This window comes from Salmo trutta, chromosome 10 (assembly GCF_901001165.1).
Source record: "Salmo trutta chromosome 10, fSalTru1.1, whole genome shotgun sequence".
NCBI classification, from domain to species: domain Eukaryota; kingdom Metazoa; phylum Chordata; class Actinopteri; order Salmoniformes; family Salmonidae; genus Salmo; species Salmo trutta.
Window position 1 is genome coordinate 10,538,264 of NC_042966.1, and position 19,037 is coordinate 10,557,300.

The following is a 19,037-nucleotide window of genomic DNA, read 5'->3' on the forward strand; positions in this document are numbered from 1 at the left end:
GTTTGGGGAGCTGAAGGTTTGAGTTGCCAAACGTCAGCCTCGAAACCTTAATGACTTGGAGAAGATGGGATTTTGTCCCACTCCTTCCTGAGATGTTGCAAACCTGGTGGCCAACTACAAGAAACGTCTGACCTCTGTGATTGCCAACAAGGGTTTTGCCACCAAGTACTAAGTCATGTTTTGCAGAGGGGTCAAATACTTATTTCCCTCATTTTATAACATTTTTGACATGCGTTTTTCTGGATTTTTGTTGTTGTTATTCTGTCTCTCACTGTTCAAATAAACCTACCATTAAAATTATAGACTGATCATTTATTTGTCAGTGGGCAAATGTACAAAATCAGCAGGGGATCAAATACTTTTTCCCTCACTGTACAAAAAGCTTCTTTCTCTAAAATGTTGTCCACAAATTGGTTTACATCTTTGTTAGTGAGCATTTCTCCTTTGCCAAGATAATCCATCCACCTAATAGGTGTGGCATATCAAGAAGCTGATTAAAGAGCATGATCATTATACAGGTGCACCTTGTGCTGGGGACAATAAAAGTCCACTCTAAAATATGCAGTTTTGTCACACAATACAATGACACAGATGTCTCAAGTTTTGAGGGTGCATGCAATTGGCATGCTGACTGCAGGAATGTGCACCAGAGCTTTTGCCAGAGAATGAAGAGTTAATTTCTCTACCATAAGCCACCTCCAAATTTGTTTTAGAGAATTTGGCAGTACATCCAACCAGCTTCACAAACGCAGACCACGTGTAACCAAGCCAGCCTAGGACCTCCACATCTGGCTTCTTCACCTGCGGAATGGTCTGAGACCAGCCACCCGGACAGCTGATGAAACTGTGGGTTTTCGCAACCGAAGAATTCCTGCACAAATTGTCAGAAACCATCTCAGGGAAGCTCATCTGCTTGCTCGTCGTCCTAACCAGGGTCTTGACATGACTGGAGGTCCAGCATCGTAATTGACTTAAGTGGGCAAATGCTCACCTTTGATGGCAACAGGCATGCTGGAGAAGTGTGCTCTTCACGGTTGAATCCCGGTTTGAACTGTACTGGTCAGATGGCAGACAGCATGTATGGCGTCGTGTGGTTATGTGGATTGCTGATGTCAGAGTGCACCATGGTGGCGGTGGGGTTATGGTATGGGCAGGCATAAGCTATGGACAACAAACACAATTGCATTTTATCGATGGTAATTTGAATGCACAGAGATACTGTGGCAAGATGCCCATTGTCGTGCCATTTACCTGCTGCCATTACTTCATGTTTGGTCCCGTGTGGCTCAGTTGGTAGAACATGGTGTTTGCAATGCCAGGGTTGTGGGTTTGATTCCCACGGGGGACCAGTACGGAGAAAAAATGTATGAAATGTATGCATTTACTTCTGTAAGTCGCTCTGGATAAGAGCATCTGCTAAATGACTTAAATGTATGTTTCAGCATGATAATGTACAGCCCCATGTTGCAAGTATGTACACAATTCCTGGAAGCTGAAAATGTCCCAGTTCTTCCATGGCTTGCATACTTACCAGACATGTCACCCATTGAGCATGTTTGGGATGCTCTGGATCAACGTGTGTGACAGTGTGTTCAAAATCCAGCAACTTCACACAGCCATTGAAGAGGACTGGGACAACATTCCACAGTTCACTATAAACAGCCTGTTCAACTCTATCTGTAGATGTGTTGTGCTGCATGAGGCAAATAGTGGCCACACCAGATACTGACTTGTTTTCTGATCCATCCCAAAAAAATGTTTAAGTATCTGTGACAAACAGATGCATATCTGTATTTCCCGTCATGTGAAATCTATAGATTAGGGCCTATTGAATTTATTTCAATTGAATGATTTCCTTATATGACCTGGAACTCAGTTGCGTGTTGCATTTATATTTTTGTTCAGTGTATATTTGAGTAGCATAAGATTAATTAATAGTTGGTGCAACGTTAGACAGTCTTGTGTTCCAACTTTGTTTTAGTAGCATGACTCGTTCCTGTTCACACCGATTTGAAGAGCGGAATACAGTCATTGAAGGAATGAATCTGAGCCTATCTGAGCCTAACGCTTATCACCTGTGGAATGCGGGGTTTCCAGCGAGGCACGGATTTCATTGGCCTTATGTAGGGTGAATGTAGATCCCTCAACCGTCGCGAGAGTGCGACTCCCCATAGTATGTTGTACCGAAGTTGACTGACTGAAAGGGAACCTTTATTTTTCTCCAGTGTATTGGACACTGTAACCTGCCCCATGCAGGGCTAACCAAGTTCTAAAGACACAATGTGTTTGATAGTCTGGTAGCCTTGACTGTGACCATCAATGCCCTTGCATGCATATACGTGTGTGCGCGCCCTTGCATGCATATGCTTGCAATTTACATTTGAGTAATTTAGCAGACACTCTTATCCAGAGCGACTTACATGAGCAATTAGGGTTAAGTGCCTTGCTCAAGGGCATATCAACAGATTTTTCACCTAGTCAGCTCGGGGATTCAAACCTTTCGGTTACTGGGCCAACCTCTTAACCGCTAGGCTACCTGATGCATGCTGATGTATGTGCGTTTTAGCAGCTGTCTTGGCTGAAACTGCTTAGCCATGGGTGAGAGCTAAGTTGATGAAACACTGTAACAACCAGGCAGCAATGAGATGTAATTACCCAGCCAGTACAGTTATACACTACTGATAGCAGCAATCACAGTCAACCTAGTGGGGACACACTTACAAATCCTGAACATGTAAATCACACTACATCAAGTGTACAGATTCTTCACTTCATAATGTATTGTCTCCAAGCAACCATCTTCATACTGTGCTATAACTTCTTATGGGCAGGTGGGACGGTAGCGTCCCACCTGGCCAACATCCGTTGAAATTGCAGAGCGCGAAATTAAAACATTTCTAAAGACTGTTGACATCTACTGGAAGCCATAGTATCTGCAACCAGGTTCCTAATAAAAAGGGTATCCCATAAAAACCAATTGGAAAATTCTATGACCTCAATTTTTTTTGGCCCTGGATGGTTTGTCCTCGGGGTTTCGCCTGCCATATCAGTTCTGTTATACTCACAGACATTATTTTAACAGTTGTATAAATTTTAGAGTGTTTTCTATCCAAATCTACCAATTATATGCATATCCTAGCTTCTGGGCCTGAGTAACAGGCAGTTTACTTTGGGCACGCTTTTCACCTGGGGGTGAAAATACTGCCCCCTACGCAAGAGAGGATAAGAACATCACTTTTGTTAAACAATAATTAAATTGTCTTCCTTCTTTGTCATGTTTTGCCAATAGCACCACCTAAAAATCCAAAGACATTATTTTCTATTTGAAAACAATTAATTTTTCTGTCCTTTGTCTTTCAGAATAAAGTGTTGAACATTGACGCGCTGAAGGTCAAGCTGCAGGTAAGACAAATTGCTTTTGGGATGTTATAGCTTTTTTATTGATTTTAATTTTAATGTAATTATTGAATAGTGTGTGTGTCTTTCTCTGTGTCTTTCTGGTTGTTTGTGTGTGTGTGTGTGTGTGCATACGTGCATACGTACATGCATGCGTTTGCCTGTCTGTCCGCACTGTAACAGAAAACTATAGTTTATATGGTAATTTTGGTTATTATCAACAGTAAAATACTCTGAAATGTTTTACTGTGTATGCTGTAAATTATGGTGCATTGTGGGAAACTGTTGAGGGTGGGGAAAGAAGAATTGCTGTATTTTGAATGGTACTGTAAATCTACCCCACAGAATATAGTACCATACTGTATCTTTGGAGCGCCAAAAACATTTTATTTTTTTAACCTTTATTTAACTAGGCAAGTCAGTTAAGAACAAATTCTTATTTATAATGACGGCCTAGGAACAGTGGGTTAACTGCCTTGTTCAGGGGCAGAACGGCAGATTTTAAAATGTGTAGGGGTCAGATTGGAGTAACAGCAACTCTTAAACTTTAAATGGTTGAGCATTTAGCCTTGTCCTTTTGGTCTGTTTTTCCCTGTAGTTGCTGCCAGTTTGGAAGCCTTTGTAGAATTCTTAGATGTTCTATGTTTGAGCTTCTTTTGAAGCAAAAGTCCAATTGAAAACATTACTGGCATTGTTGAATTCAATTTTCATAATAGCAAGTTAAGACTGATGGTTTGGTTAGCTAAACTAGCAAGTCTGTTTGTTTGGTTACCAAGGCAACTACCCAGTCCACACGGTGGGTTCGGGGCAATTCCGTTTGAGACTCGGGGGACTCGGCATCGACTCGGACTCGGAGGGGCTTCATACGGGCCGAGCTCTTCCCGAGTCTGGCATAATCATAGGTACTCGGGCCGAGTTCACTTCAACATATCTGTCCCGATTAACTTTTTCGGAAGCAGGGCCATATGAGGTTTTTATTCGTCAGGTGAAGAAGAAAAAAAAAACGAATGAATGTAGTAATTTCACCTAGAATTTGCTCGGTCACTTGCAAGCTACATTTCGGCACATTAGGCTATTAGATGGAGAAGGACCCTAGAGAATCTATGTTTTAAATTAATGATTTTTTTTGGATCTCTACTCACACTAATTATATTAATTTCAGTCCTTCGGCCAATCCTGGCTTAATATAATGGCATTAGCGATTTTTAGGCATATGCTGTTGGCCACGTTAATTATAGGACGATTTGGGATACATGATCCACGACAGACAGCACATCTCAGTGTCATAGGCTATAGCCTATTTTTCTATGGTAGGCCTCTCTGTCAACATCGATACATCCTGACAAAATACAACATATGTGTAGCCTAATGTAATTTTCTGGACCTTGTAAACTGTCGAGAATAAACCCATAACTGATCCAAATGGTTGTATAATCTGGGTTTTATTTGTCGGCATGAAACACAAAAGGATGTTGAGCGATTATACAAATTAGCCTACATAACTGCATTTTACAGCCTAGACAATATTTGTGTACTAACAATAAGACATTATTCATTGCACTGTGTTGTTGTAGCCTAGGAGGTAGATTAATTTTATTTTCTAATAATGTTGGCCTAATGATAGCAATAGTGTAGCATGCCAGGTGACCACGGAGCACAGCCTATATCTTCCATTTGATATAGGCCTATATCTTCCATTTGATAATCTGCTTCTTAGGCTGAAGGAGTGATGCAGCCTACAACCATGCATGTTGAATTATTGCAATAGCCTATTCAACTGTTACAAATGTAATCTATATCCTATTAAAATAGCTAAATAAATAACGACCATGACAGTCAATGGAAAAAATAATGGCGCTCGAAATGTCATGATTGTGGGTTCAATTCATGGAGCCTCGAAATGAAAATGAATGCATGCATACTGTCGCTTTGGATAAAAGCGTCTGCTTAATGTCACATTTATTCTTTTTGCACACCTCATATTTGTGAGACATTGAACATTTTCCTGCATGGAACTTTTGACTGTATCTATGGTCGTTCTGCGCATTCTGAGAAGACAGAAGTATCTGAAACAGCGTATCTAAAATGGGTAAGTTATGAATTTTTGTCATAGTGTTTCATGACACATTTTTGCTAAACCTGAACCTAGACGAAGTTTAATTAAAGACCTCAACAATAGGCTACTATTTCCATTTTTTTTTTTTTTTTTTACAAATCTCTGATTGGAATTTTCAACATAACATATAGCAGCATACATGTATCGTCAATTGGCAATATCAATGCTTCCTGAAGTAACCTTAATAGGGAGCTAGCATTACCTCTAAAGGAACCAAAAACACACGATTCTTCAGTGGTGGCCTCTGCTGCTCGAGCTGTCTGCCTGACTTTCCAACGGTTGTTGTGAGAGTCGGTTAGTTGGTTAGCAGTCGAGGCCAGCCGGAGAAGATACCAGAAAAAATAGGTCATTGTAGCTATTTTATTTGTAGTACTGTATTGAGTCGCAGTCTCTAAATAGTTTGTGACATTGTAGCTAGCTTAATTTCTGGACTGGTCATGGTTGTTGTCAACGTTTCTCCATTAAAGTCAGCTAACGTTAATGTTAGCTAGCTATCTTAGCTAACTGTTAGAGCAGAGGTAGCTAGCTAAGTCAATATGTTTAGGGTCTAGCCCAGGGGTCGGCAACCCAAAATGTTGAAAGAGCCATATTGGACCAAAAAAACAAATCTGGAGCCGCAAAAAATTAAAAGCCTTATATAAGCCTTATAATGAAGGCAACACATGCTGTAAGTGTCTATATTAGCTATATTAGTCTACTATCAAAATGATAAGTAGGCTACAAATACATAATGAGCATTCATGATTAAACTTTTATTTTACCTGCAGCGCATCCTGGAGAGAATGACGCACCACGTGACTACTCTGCTGTACGATGGTGCTTTAAGTTAAACTTCCATTATAATATTAATGTATTATGTTTCGTTGCATTGATGAAATTATAGAAATACAATACAGAAATCAGATTTTTGATGTCATTTTTATTTTAGGATTCGAAAAAACAACAACAAAATGTGCAACATGCATAATAGGCCTCCTGTAATTTCAGACCTCCCCATGGAAATAAAATGCCGTCGTTTTCAATCCTCAATAATACGATACAATACTCTTCTCTTTTTCCCCTTATCTGGGCAACAGACAGGGTGCAATAAAACAGCAGCCTTTTGAAAAGGTAAATTATATCAAATTAAAATAATACAGTTTAAGTTCGATTTCTGTGCATTATCCTCTTCTCTTTAGTTTTCTGCAAATGTGCAAGGCTAAAATGCTGCAGCACCCTCTTCTCTTTTGACACGCACAATACAATGCAGCCATCCTCGGACCTGACCAACAAAACACAATAATATCCCTATGTGTCATTCCAAATATATACTGTCAAAAATCAGAAATCACTTTATAAAAACAGCCACTTTGTTACTAAATATGTGCCTATGACAGGATTGTGTTCTTACCCGTTTAATGTGACTTCTGTTTTCGGACATCACTGGACAGCTTCTCAACATCGGGCATGTAAGATGTAACTTTAATCTTCACGCAGGCTCTCATCTGTGAGGCGGGTGCGGTATTTGGATTTTATGTAGTTCATGTTTGAGAATATCTGCTCGCACAGGTATGTTGATCCAAAGATGGATAATACTCCAAATGCATATTTCTTCATGTTCCTATAACTGTCAGGAAGAATGGAAATGTCTTTCCACGTTACTCTTTTTGTTATTTGACAACTTCTCATTACAAAGCAAACATGTGTAACAGTATAGGTTCCGACCCTCTCTTCGCCCCAACCTGGGCTCGAACCAGGGACCCTCTGCACACATCAACAACTGACACCCACGAAGCATCGTTACCCATCGCGCCACAAAAGTCGCGGGGGGAACCCCTACTTCAAGTCTCAGAGCGAGTGACGTCACTGATTGAAATGCTATTAGTACGTACCACCGCTAACTAACTGGCCATTTTACATCGGTTACACATGCAGGCAATCCTTCCGCATTGGCAATGAAAGCAAATGATTCGGTCCAAGAACTGTGGAATCCTCTGTTCTCCTCAGCTATCTTTCTCAGTTTCCCTTTGGGATCCATGGCCCATGACACACACGCCGGTTTGTTTGCAACAGCCACCTGTCTGGCACTACGCCGAGCTGAAAGAAACGTGTGTCGCAGGCTATGACGTAAATCTTCGTTGACAGAAATGTTGAAATTAAATTTATTTTAAGTTAAGTTAAGTTAAGTTGAAATTAAATTTATTTTGAAATTTATTATACACATTTTTACAGCATTGGATAATAAATTATATTAAAACAAAAAATATATTCACACCATCTTTTTCCATTTTCATCTTTTTGAAAAAGCTCCAGGCAGCCACTAGGGCGACGCTAAAGAGCCGCATGCGGCTCTATAGCCGCGGGTTGCCAACCGCCGGTCTAGCCTATGTGATATTAGGTAGCTAGCTAATAGCCAATTGAGGTAGCTAGTGATTTTGTTTGTAGAACATTGGTAGTCTAGCTAAGACTAGGCAAGAAAGCACCCAGCTAATATAGCTAGTAAGCTAAGAGTCACAGTTAGCTACGCTAGCTAGCTAATGTTTGTTAGCTAGCTATGTCCAGTGAGTCACACATTTCTAGCTAGTGGTCGAACGCGAAACATTAACAGTTGACAGTCAATAGGTCAATCAGCTGCTGTCTTCTTTCATTGGAAAGCAAATCTATAAAAAAGCAGAAAATAAACTATAAGTAAAATGGAAAACAACATTCTATAGGTTGAATGATTTTTTTCCAGCTGACCCCATTCCTCACTTGAACCCCATGCGCCAAATACTCAAAATGTGAATCTGAAGGCTGACACCCTGAGGCTGAGCTGGTGTGGCTGGACAGTAAAGGAGTCAATCTCAAATGTGAAAACTGTTCAAAGGTGTGTAGACTTTCACTAGGCACTGTATACCCATTGATTCTTCAAGAAAATAAGTTATACATTCATAGTTGAACTTTTCTTCCCTATCAGAACCAAACACAGGCCTGTTTAACCTCATAAGGATTGTACCCTTTTTTTCAATTTTCGCCTAAAATTACACCAAATCTAACTTCCTGTAGCTCAGGCCCTGAAGCAAGGATATGCATATTCTTGATAACATTTGAAAGGAAACACTTTGACGTTTGTGGAAATGTGAAGTTAACGTAGGAGAATATAACACATTAGATCTGGTCAAATGTAATACAAACCAAAAAACATTTTTTGGTTTGTTTTTGTTCCATCATCTTTGAAATGCAAGAGAAAGGCCATAATGTTGCTGCGCAGACAACACCATTCTGTATACATCTGGCCGTTCTTTGGACACTGTGTTAACTAACCTCCAAACGAGCTTCAATGCCATACAACACTCCTTCTGTGGCCTCCAACTGCTCTTAAATGCTAGTAAAACCAAATGCATGCTTTTCAACCGTTCGCTGCCCGCACCCGCCCGCCCGACTAGCATCACTACTCTGGACGGTTCTGACTTAGAATATGTGGACAACTACAAATACCTAGGTGTCTGTCTAGACTGTAAACTCTCCTTCCAGACTCATATTAAACATCTCCAATCCAAAATGAAATTTAGAATCGGCTTCCTATTTCGCAACAAAGCCTCCTTCAATCACGCCGCCAAACATACCCTCGTAAAACTGACTATCCTACTGATACTCGACTTCGGCGATGTCATTTACAAAATAGCTTCCAATACTCTACTCAGCAAACTGGATGCAGTATCACAGTGCCATCCGTTTTGTCACCAAAGCCCCTTATACCACCCACCACTGCGACCCGTATGCTCTAGTCGGCTGGCCTTCGCTACATATTCGTCGCCAGACCCACTGGCTCCAGGTCATCTATACGTCTATGCTAGGTAAAGCTCCACCTTATCTCAGCTTACTGGTCACGATAACAACACCCACCGGTAGCATGCGCTCCAGCAGGTATATCTCACTGGTCATCCCCAAAGCCAACACCTCCTTTGGCTGCCTTTCCTTCCAGGTCTCTGCTGCAAATGACTGGAACGAATTGCAAAAATAATTGAAGCTGGAGACTTATATTTCCCTCACTAACTTTAAACATCAGCTATCTGAGCAGCTAACCAATCGCTGCAGCTGTACATAGCCCATCTGTAAACAGCCCACCCAATCTACCTACCTCATCCCCATACTGTTTTTATTTACTTTTCTGCTCTTTTGCACACCAGTATTTCTACTTGCACATCTTTGTCTGCTCATCTATCACTCCAGTGTTAATTTTCTAAATTGTAATTACTCCGCTACTATGGCCTATTTATTGCCTTACCTCCTCACGACATTGCACACACTGTATATAGACTTTCTTTTTTTTCTATTGTGTTATTGACTGTACGCTTGTTTATTCCATGTGTAACTCTGTGTTGTTTGTGTTGCACTGCTTTGCTTAATCTTGGCCAGGTCGCAGTTGTAAATGAGAATTTGCTTTCAACTAGCCTACCTGGTTAACCTCTACAGGATTGGTGGGACGGTTGAGCTAACATAAGCTAATGCAATTAGCATGAGGTTGTAAGTAAAAATAACATTTCCCAGGACATAGACATATCTGATATTGACAGAAGCTTACATTCTTGTTAATCTGACTGCACTGTCCAATTTACAGTAGCTATTACAGTGAAATAATACCATGCTATTGTTTGAGGAGAGTGCACAGTTATGAACTTGAAAAGTTATTAATAAACCAATTAGGCACATTTGGGCAGTCTTGATACAACATTTTGAACAGAAATGCGATGGTTCATCTGAAATGTTGCACATACACTGCTGCCATCTAGGGGCCAACATCTAAATTGCGCCTGGGCTGGAATAATACATTATGGCCTTTCTCTTGCATTTCAAAGATGATGGTACAAAAAAATACCAAAAAACGCATGTTTTTTTCTTTGTATTATCTTTTACCGGATCTAATGTGTTACATTTTCCTACATTCATTTCACATTTCCACAAACTTCAAAGTGTTTCCTTTCAAATGATATCAAGAATATGCATATCCTTGCTCCAGGTCCTGAGCAGTTAGATTTGGGTATGTCATTTTAGGTGAAAATTGAATAAAAATGGTCCGATCCCTTAAAACAAACACGCTATAGCCTCAAAACATGGTTAAAACTATAATTTTTATATAAAGGATGGCCAGTCCTTGCATCCATAGCTCCTATATGTTTTTGGTCATCCGGGATCTTTGGGCCGTCCCTAACCTAACCCAAAACCCTAACCTTAACCATTACTCTAACCTTACACATAACCAAATCCCTTACCTAACCTTACCTTAAATGGGGTAGGGACATCCAAAGGATGCTGAATAGCAAGGACCATATGTTTATCATTGTAGAGCTGTATCCATGAATACTGGGCAGGGGACACAAGTTAAGAGAGACTGGTGTGAGAGAGACAGACAGTGGCCTGACCATATAATTAGGAATTAGAATACTATTATGACATAGATCACAGAAAATAGTTATTTTCCGAGGGAAATTGATCCGAGGTCTTTACGGCCCATGGCCCGCCAATTGCCCATCCCTGACCTAGAGTCCTGAAATTGTGTGCATTGGTCCCTCTTCTCACAAGGAGCAAATTTGCCCCAAGCACCCACAAGGTCTGTCAAGATGGATTTTCCGCCATTTTGAATTTTTGAAAAGCCCTTAAATTACATCTCTTCCGGAAGCACAGGGCCAATTTGGATGAAAGTTGATATATGGCATCTATGGACTAAGGTCTTTCAACGCAATATTTTCCAGACTAGTTTGACAGAACAACTGACCTATCAACATTTATGTGAGAGTGGTCTGGCACATAAATGCATATAAATCAGACACGGATATTTGTATTGTAACCAAACATGGTACACATGTTCCAAACCCTGTCAAGACGCAACATATGCAAGCACATTCAGATAGACCACATGGTGGTCACTACAACAGGCACATTTTTATATCTATTGATCTATTTGACTCAGTGTTGAAATTGAAAACCTCTGTGGTTATTGTGTTGTGTTTATGTGCTTCCCATTTGAGGTCTGGATTGTGAATCCTAGGATTTTCTTGTGGTGTCAAAATTTGACTAATTGTTGTAACTATTTATTTTGCTCTTTTTTTCATTATTCAAATGTGCTGTCGGGAGAAACACTTTCTCTTCCAAGGCTACAGATGGAGAGATGGAGAAATTCATCAGGAGTTGGCTGCAGCTTGCAAAGGAGAGGACCGAACACAGCAAGGAAAGGGTGGATAGACCCAGAGAGACATAGACACATTTACATACACTCATACATAAACGTTGTAAGTGATAAACACTGATGCTTTGTACATTATCTGGAAATAATGGACGACTTGGTTCTGCCCGAGTTTATTAGTTCCAGTTCATTTGCAGAGCGGACGCGTTTATCCCGCTTATACCACGGTTGCCAAAGAAAACAAGCACTGGTAAAAAATGACATGTTTTCAAGTAAATTCATACTATTTCATCCTTCCACTAATCCTGGTTGTTAGTTCTATCGGTTAGGTTGCTAGAGAAGCGGACTTGTTGTTCATTCTATTTGTTTGATTGCTGTGCAGGCAGGCAATGTTCTTATCCCTTGCTTGCTAGCTAGCCAACTATGGCTAACACAGTCGCGTCAACGCTGCAGATAGAATAACATCAAAGTACCTGCATTTGCATTTGTTTAAGCTGTTTTCTAGTGACATTTATTTGGATACATCCATGATACTGTACATACGTAGTGCCTGTTGAGGGATGACACCCACACAAAGTAAATTTCATCTATTTAAATAAAAGTTTTATAATCAGAAAATGTTATTTTTTTCATGTTTATGTTGTTCGTAGTTTGGTTGATAGCTGCAATATTACTAGCGACATATAATATCATATTACTACCTACATTTAAAATAAATATATTTTTAGTGGGGGTGGAATCGAGCGGATCTTGCCCTAAAATAGCAGCTTTGGTTTAGTTCAGGCTGACAGATCTGGGCCGAATGACTCGGGCCTGGTCTGCGCCGTCATTCATTTCGGACTCGGGCCGGATTCGGCTGCCAGACCCCGGCCAGCAGTTTTTGATCTGTTATGCCGGAATCAGGCCAGGTTTGGGCCAGACGTTTGTGCTACCTGAGTACTGTCCTATCTAGTAAACTTGTTAGCTACTTCAGTGGATGTTGAACACATTTCTACCTGCAAATGAACACATTTCTAGCCAAGGTATAAAAGCGATAATCAACTCGGGGCTCTATGTGTTCTCTGGAAAAGAATGCAACTCTGTGGAAGGTGAGTTCCACTCCGCTAGCACGTCGTGGAACACATCTCCCACGTTGTTCACTGTTTTCCTGAGAACACATAGCCTCTTGTTGATTATCCCTTACCTGTTTGTCAGCCAAAGATTGATATCAGTATTGTGTAAACTGTGGTCATAATGCGGCTATAGGAGCTGATAGTGTCCATTACTGAGTTCAGACAACAGTCACACTTGAATTACTTCTGTTCAGAGTGTTTGCGTAGTTCTTTGAATGTAGAAAAAGTAATCATGATGGACTGGACATGACAGCAATTGCTCAATACTTTATGCGCTGGATGTGTTGGCTGTCTTTTATGTAACACGTTATCTATATGAAAATTGACAGAACCTTTGGCACAGCTTTCAGACGAGACAGGGATGGGTATCTATCTGTTATGTGTGTATGTGTGCGTGTATGTCTGCGCGCTTGTGTGTTCACTCGTGTGTGTGTGTGTGTGCATGCATGTGCATGTGCATGTGTGTGTTCACTCCACAGGAGGTAGGTGGCACTTAAAAATTGGGGAGGATGGGCTCGTGGTAATGGTTCCCATGTGTTTGATACCATTCCATTCGCTCCGTTCAATACATTATTATGAGCTGTCCTCCCCTCAGCAGCCTCCACTGGTTCACTGTGTGTATATACTTGTGTGTGTGTATATACTTGCATGTTTGCATATCTGTTTGTGTGTTTGTGTGTGCATGTGTGTGTCCACGCCTGTGTATCTACTGTACACTACATGACCAAAAGCATGTGGACACCTGCTCGTGGAACATCTCATTCCAAAATCACGGTCATTAATATGGAGTTGACCCCCTCTTTGCTGCTATAACAGCCGCCACTCTTCTGGGAAGGCTTTCCACTAGATGCTGAAACATTGCTGCTGGACTTACTTCCATTCAGCCACAAGAGCATTAGTGAGGTTGAGCACTGATGTTGGGTGATTAGGCCTGGCTCGCAGTTGGAGTTCCAATTCATCCCAAAGGTGTTCGATGGGGTTGAGGTCAGGGCTCTGTGCAGGCCAGTCATGTTCTTCCACACCGATGTTGACAAACCATTTCTGAATGGACCTTGCTTCGTGCACGAGGGCATTGTCATGCTGAAACAGGAAAGGGCCTTCCCCAAACCATTTCCATAAAGTTGGAAGCACAGAATTGTCTAGAATGTCATTGTATGCTGTAGCATTAAGATTTCCCTTCACTGGAACTAAGGGGCCTAGCCCGAACCATGAAAAACAGCCCCAGACCATTATTCCTCCTCCACAAAACTTTACAGTTGGCACTATGCATTGGGGCAATTAGCGTTCTCCTGGCATCCGTCAAACTCAGATTCGTCCGTTGGAATGCCAGATGGTGAAGTTTGATTCATCACTCCAGATAACACATTTACTCTGCTCCAAAATCCAATCAGGTTGAGCTTCACACCACTCCAGCTGAAGCTTGACATTGCGCATGGTGATCTTAGGCTTGTGTGCTGCTGCTCAGCCATGGAAACCCATTTCATGAAGCTCCCGACGAACAGTTATTTTGCTGACGTTGCTTCCAGAGGCAGTTTGGAACTCGGTAGTGAGTGTTGCAACCGAGGACAGAAAATGTTTACGCGGTGCACGCTTCAGCACTCAGCGTTCCCGTTCTGTGAGCTTGTGTGGCCTACCTCTTCGCGGCTGAGCCGTTGTTGCTTCTAGACGTTTCCACTTCACAATAACAGCACCTACAGTTGACTGGGGCAGCTGTAGCAGGGCAGAAATGTACCAAACTGACATGTTGGAAAGGTGGCATCCTATGACGGTGCCACGTTGAAAGTCACTGAGCTCTTCAGTAAGGCCATTCTACTGCCAATGTTTGTCTATGGAGATTGCATGGCTGTGTGCTCGATTTTATACACCTGTCAGCAACGGGTGTGAAACAGCCGAATCCACTAATTTGAAGGGGTGTCCACATACTTTAGTATATATAGTGTATGTGTGTTTGTCAGCTCCCTTGCCTCTCTTCCTCGTTACATTATTATTCATGCCCTCAGCCTGTCTCTCATCAGTCAGATAGATAGATGGATGATAGAGTGATGGTGTGTGAGAGAAAGAGCATGCCAAGGAAGGGGCAGAGGTTAACACTGATGAGGCCTGGGCCAGAGAGGGGGGTTAGGACACCAGCTCTACATTCACTGTCTGTCAGCCATCTCTCCATTTCTCACTCTACTGTAACTCAACCAGACAGGCAGAAGCCCTTTTCATGATGGGCAGTGTACATGGTGTTGCCATTGACTATAATCCAAAGTGGATTATAGTCATTGTGACTATGAATAGACTACATAAACATTTTCACAGAGAAAAATACATTTAATTCACATGATTCATATCCTCAGTTTTGACCAGTTCATTAATTGAGCTGCTATAGGCCCATTGATGAGTAAGAACAGTCTTTATAGAGTGGGATAATGATGATGTCATATGTCCTCCTCTTCAGATCTGGGACACTGCTGGGCAAGAAAGGTTCCGCAGCGTCACACACGCCTACTACCGTGACGCTCATGGTAAGCTGTGTGTGTGTGTGTGTGTGTATGTATTTAAAAAGCACCATACAATATCCTGGCTGCCATTCATCTCCTCCTCCGTTGGTAGACATTGCCTGATGGTTGTTCATCAAGCTGTGTGTGTGTGACTCATATTTAAGTGTGTGTGTTTGTGTGTGTGTGTGTATGAGGATTTGTATTGCTCTGGTTCTCCTCTGCGTGCATCCTGGGCACCGCAGGATAGAAGCTAACCATTGGGTGGGCTGATTAGCCTGCCTCTCACACAGCGGGAGACATGAAACTAGTTGTCTGTGTGTCTGTGTGTGCATGCAGGCGTGCTATTTCGGGAGCAGGTCCGTCAGGCCCAGACAGATGTGATGCTGTAGGCCATTCTGATCAGGTGTGGGAGAATGCACACAAATAGGCAGATGCACAGTGATAGAGGAAATCACAGTTAATCACGCCACACCGGGCTAACACAGACAGACAGACAGACACACACAAATAAATAAAGTACTAATCTATAAGCAGATTGCTGACAGTTTCTCCTCTGCCTGCTGTGAGGCCTGCTGATGTGGAGGTGGTGAGCTGGGCTCCACTCTGTTACACCACTGTAATGAGACTCACAGACATGCCTTGTTTTCAGCTGGAGGGGAGAAGAGTTCAGTTTGGGAAATTGGTGCACTCATTAGTCATGTCAAGGATCAATGAAGTAAACATGCTACTACTTGAGAAGAGGCTTGATTGTGTGAGGATCAATGAAGTAAACATTCTCCTACTTGAGAAGAGGCTTGATTGTTGTGTCTATACAGTTATGCTGTGTTGTATTGGTAGTCAAGTGTACTGCAGATGTAGAGAAGAAGTAGATTGTAAAAAGCGTGTAGGTGTGTGTGTGTCAGTAATTCCCCTATAATCAGTTAGTAGAGGTGTGCCACTACTCCCTAAAAATATGATGGAATTGCTTTCTTTGTACTGTATATATTTCTTCCGAGACATCCATTAAAATGGATAGAGTGAGATGTTGACAACTAAGCGCTTCTTCTTCTTATTCATAGTCTGATGAACTCATGGATGCCATTTGTATGTCTCTGCATGCAGTTTGAAGGAAGTTGCTGACTGGCGTTAGTGCAGTTGCTAACTAGCGTTAGCGCAATGACTGGAAGTCTATAGGAATGCGAGTTTGCTCGCAAAACTCCCTTCAACTTCATTCAAACTGCACGCAGAGACATAAGCATGGAATCAGAAATGACCCTGTACTTGTTAGCCTATTGGGGGGAGGGGGGGGGGGGGCTTCCAACCAAGTGGCTTAACCATTGAAATTAATAGATTATTTTAAATGTGTTGAATTGGAATTCAACTAATATGGAAGTTATTATAGGCATATTCTGTCTAGACCTGATGGTCAGTTAATCAGCAACTCCAAGATTCTTTATGGACATCATAGACACACATTGGCATGTTTAATCTAACAGTACATTTTGTCTTGGCCTCTTAAAAACAGGTAGACAGCCTCTAAATACTTTTCTGTTTGTGATTTGAAAATTCTGTGTGAGCAAAGTGAGCAATGTTAAATATAAATATTTAAGAAAAGTCAGGGAAGGAGCAGGACGTGTGTCACGCCCTGGCCATAGAGAGGTTTTTGTTCTCTATTTTGGTTAGGCCAGGGTGTGACTAGGGTGGGCATTCTATGTACTTTTTTCTATGTTTTGTATTTCTTTGTTTTGGCAGGGTATGGTTCTCAATCAGGGACAGCTGTATATCGTTGTCTCTGATTGGGAGCCATACTTAGGCAGCCTGTTTTCCTTTGGGTTTGGTGGGTGGTTACTTTCTGTTTAGTTCATGTTCCTGACAGAACTGTTATTGCTGTCGTTCGTTTTCTTGTTTTGTTGAAAGTGTTCTATTAAAAGTTAATGATGAGCACTCACCACGCTGCGCCTTGGTCTACTCCTTGCAACAGCCGTTACAACGTGACAATTTATTTTGGCAGTTTCATTAGCCCTGCCTACTAGGAGACCTGCTGTTAGTCTCTCTGTTGGTCAGTGCTTGCTAAGGAATATAACTTTTATCATTGTACTCCAGAGTGGCACTGGAGGAATAGAGTGGTCTGTGAGCAAGGTGTGAATTACGGCTTACAGATACCTGCTTGTGTAACTAATGTCAGCCAAACTGTGGCAGTGGGGCTTGATGTGGGGCTTGATGGAAGGCTTGGCACACACAGGGATAGAGAAAAAAAAGTAATGGGAAGAGAGGATTGTCATGGACAAAAATAGTTTAGCAATGTTTATTTTATTCAGCCCACCATTAGAGTTGTTTTTCTTCTCAGACAAATGAGTGATGTTTTCAGTAAAATACAAATTAAGAATAAAGAACAAATGAGTGAGTGATTGATAGAGATAAAGAGATAAAATGGAATGGGCTGATTTGGAGTATCACAGTTTGGAGTGCTCTCAGCACTGTCGTTGCAGTTTAGAATGCTCTCAGCACTGCCGGTGCAGTTTGGAGTGCTCTCAGCACTGTCAGTGCAGTTTGGAGTGCTCTCAGCACTGCCGGTGCAGTTTTCAGCACTCTCAATACTGTCAGTGCCCTCCTCCTCACCTCATCTTACTTGTTTTCTCATTCTCTCCATCTTTAGTTGCTCCACTCCTCTCCTCCCTAATGGCTGCCAATGCATCCTGCTCAACAGCAGCCCCGGGATAAATATCTCATATCTCAGGGGGACAGGGTGCAAGGGAGGCGGAGAGAGAGGCAGATTGAGGAGATGGAAACAGTGGAAGCAGAGAGAAATGGAGTTGAGAGATGGAAGAAGGAGAGAGGAACAGCAGGAGGAGAGAGAAATTGAAAGGGGAATAGATAAAAACAGGAAGGACAGGGAAATACATGGAGGGAAAAGAAGAACAAGATTGAGATGGAAGGAGGAGAGAAATTGAGGAAAATAAAAACCAAGCACTAAGGTAATTACTTAGTGGGTTACAGGTGGAACATGGAGAGTGTAATCCATCAAACTCATCTCTACAGGCTGAATATTAAGTCTAGTGCCTCAATCTAAGTAACATAATAAAAAAATCCCCATAAAAATCGTCCAGTTTAAGCTAGAGAGATCAGCATCTGCGGTGGAAGGCGGCTGAGCTACAGCGATGTTTGTCAGACCATGCGACGTCCCAAAAATCGGTCTTCTCACGAAAATCTCTGTAGCGTCCTACAAACTAATATGACCCCACTTTGGAAAGGAGAGACTCTCACGAACACGATGATGTTTTGCTCTACGACCCCACAAGTGTCACAGACTCATCTGATTGTAACCCATACAAATGAATGGAAGTATGGAGGTAGTTTTGAGCCAACAAAAATAAGGGATTAAATATGTGTTCATAAAAACAAAAATATTTCCCGAGCTAGATATAGGACAGACACTTCAAAACGTTATTCCTTATGATTTTTTGGGAGACTGTTTGATGTTTTTGCCATTTATGAGTGTATTATTCAATTCGTTTCTATGGGCTATAGTAGTAAAGGCCAAATTCAATATCTGATCAAATAATTTTTAAATATGTATTTTGATACCTAAAGGGGTCCTACAATTCTAAATCAAATAGCTAAATGATTCATGGTATGACCATCTTGAAACAATTCCATATGTTAGCTTAGTAGAAACCCCCCCCCCCCAACTGCTTAGACTTTTAGAGGTTAACCAGGATGTTCAGGTCGCTGGGTGAAGGAGCAGGGCTTTACTCTATTGCAAATGTGTGGAGGAGGTTCTCTCACATTTCTCAATCCTGTAGTAG

The 19,037-nt window shown here is 41.6% G+C and overlaps 1 protein-coding gene across 1 annotated transcript in view; it reads left to right on the forward strand.

Annotated features, from left to right (window-relative positions):
* LOC115201091 (ras-related protein Rab-26) overlaps positions 1-19,037 on the forward strand; it is a 96,901-nt gene that overhangs the window by 39,546 nt on the left and 38,318 nt on the right. Inside the window, exons 3-4 of the mRNA XM_029764373.1 lie at positions 3,361-3,402; positions 15,210-15,276. Coding sequence (XP_029620233.1) covers positions 3,361-3,402; positions 15,210-15,276 — 109 coding nt within the window. The remainder of the gene's footprint in view (positions 1-3,360; positions 3,403-15,209; positions 15,277-19,037) is intronic.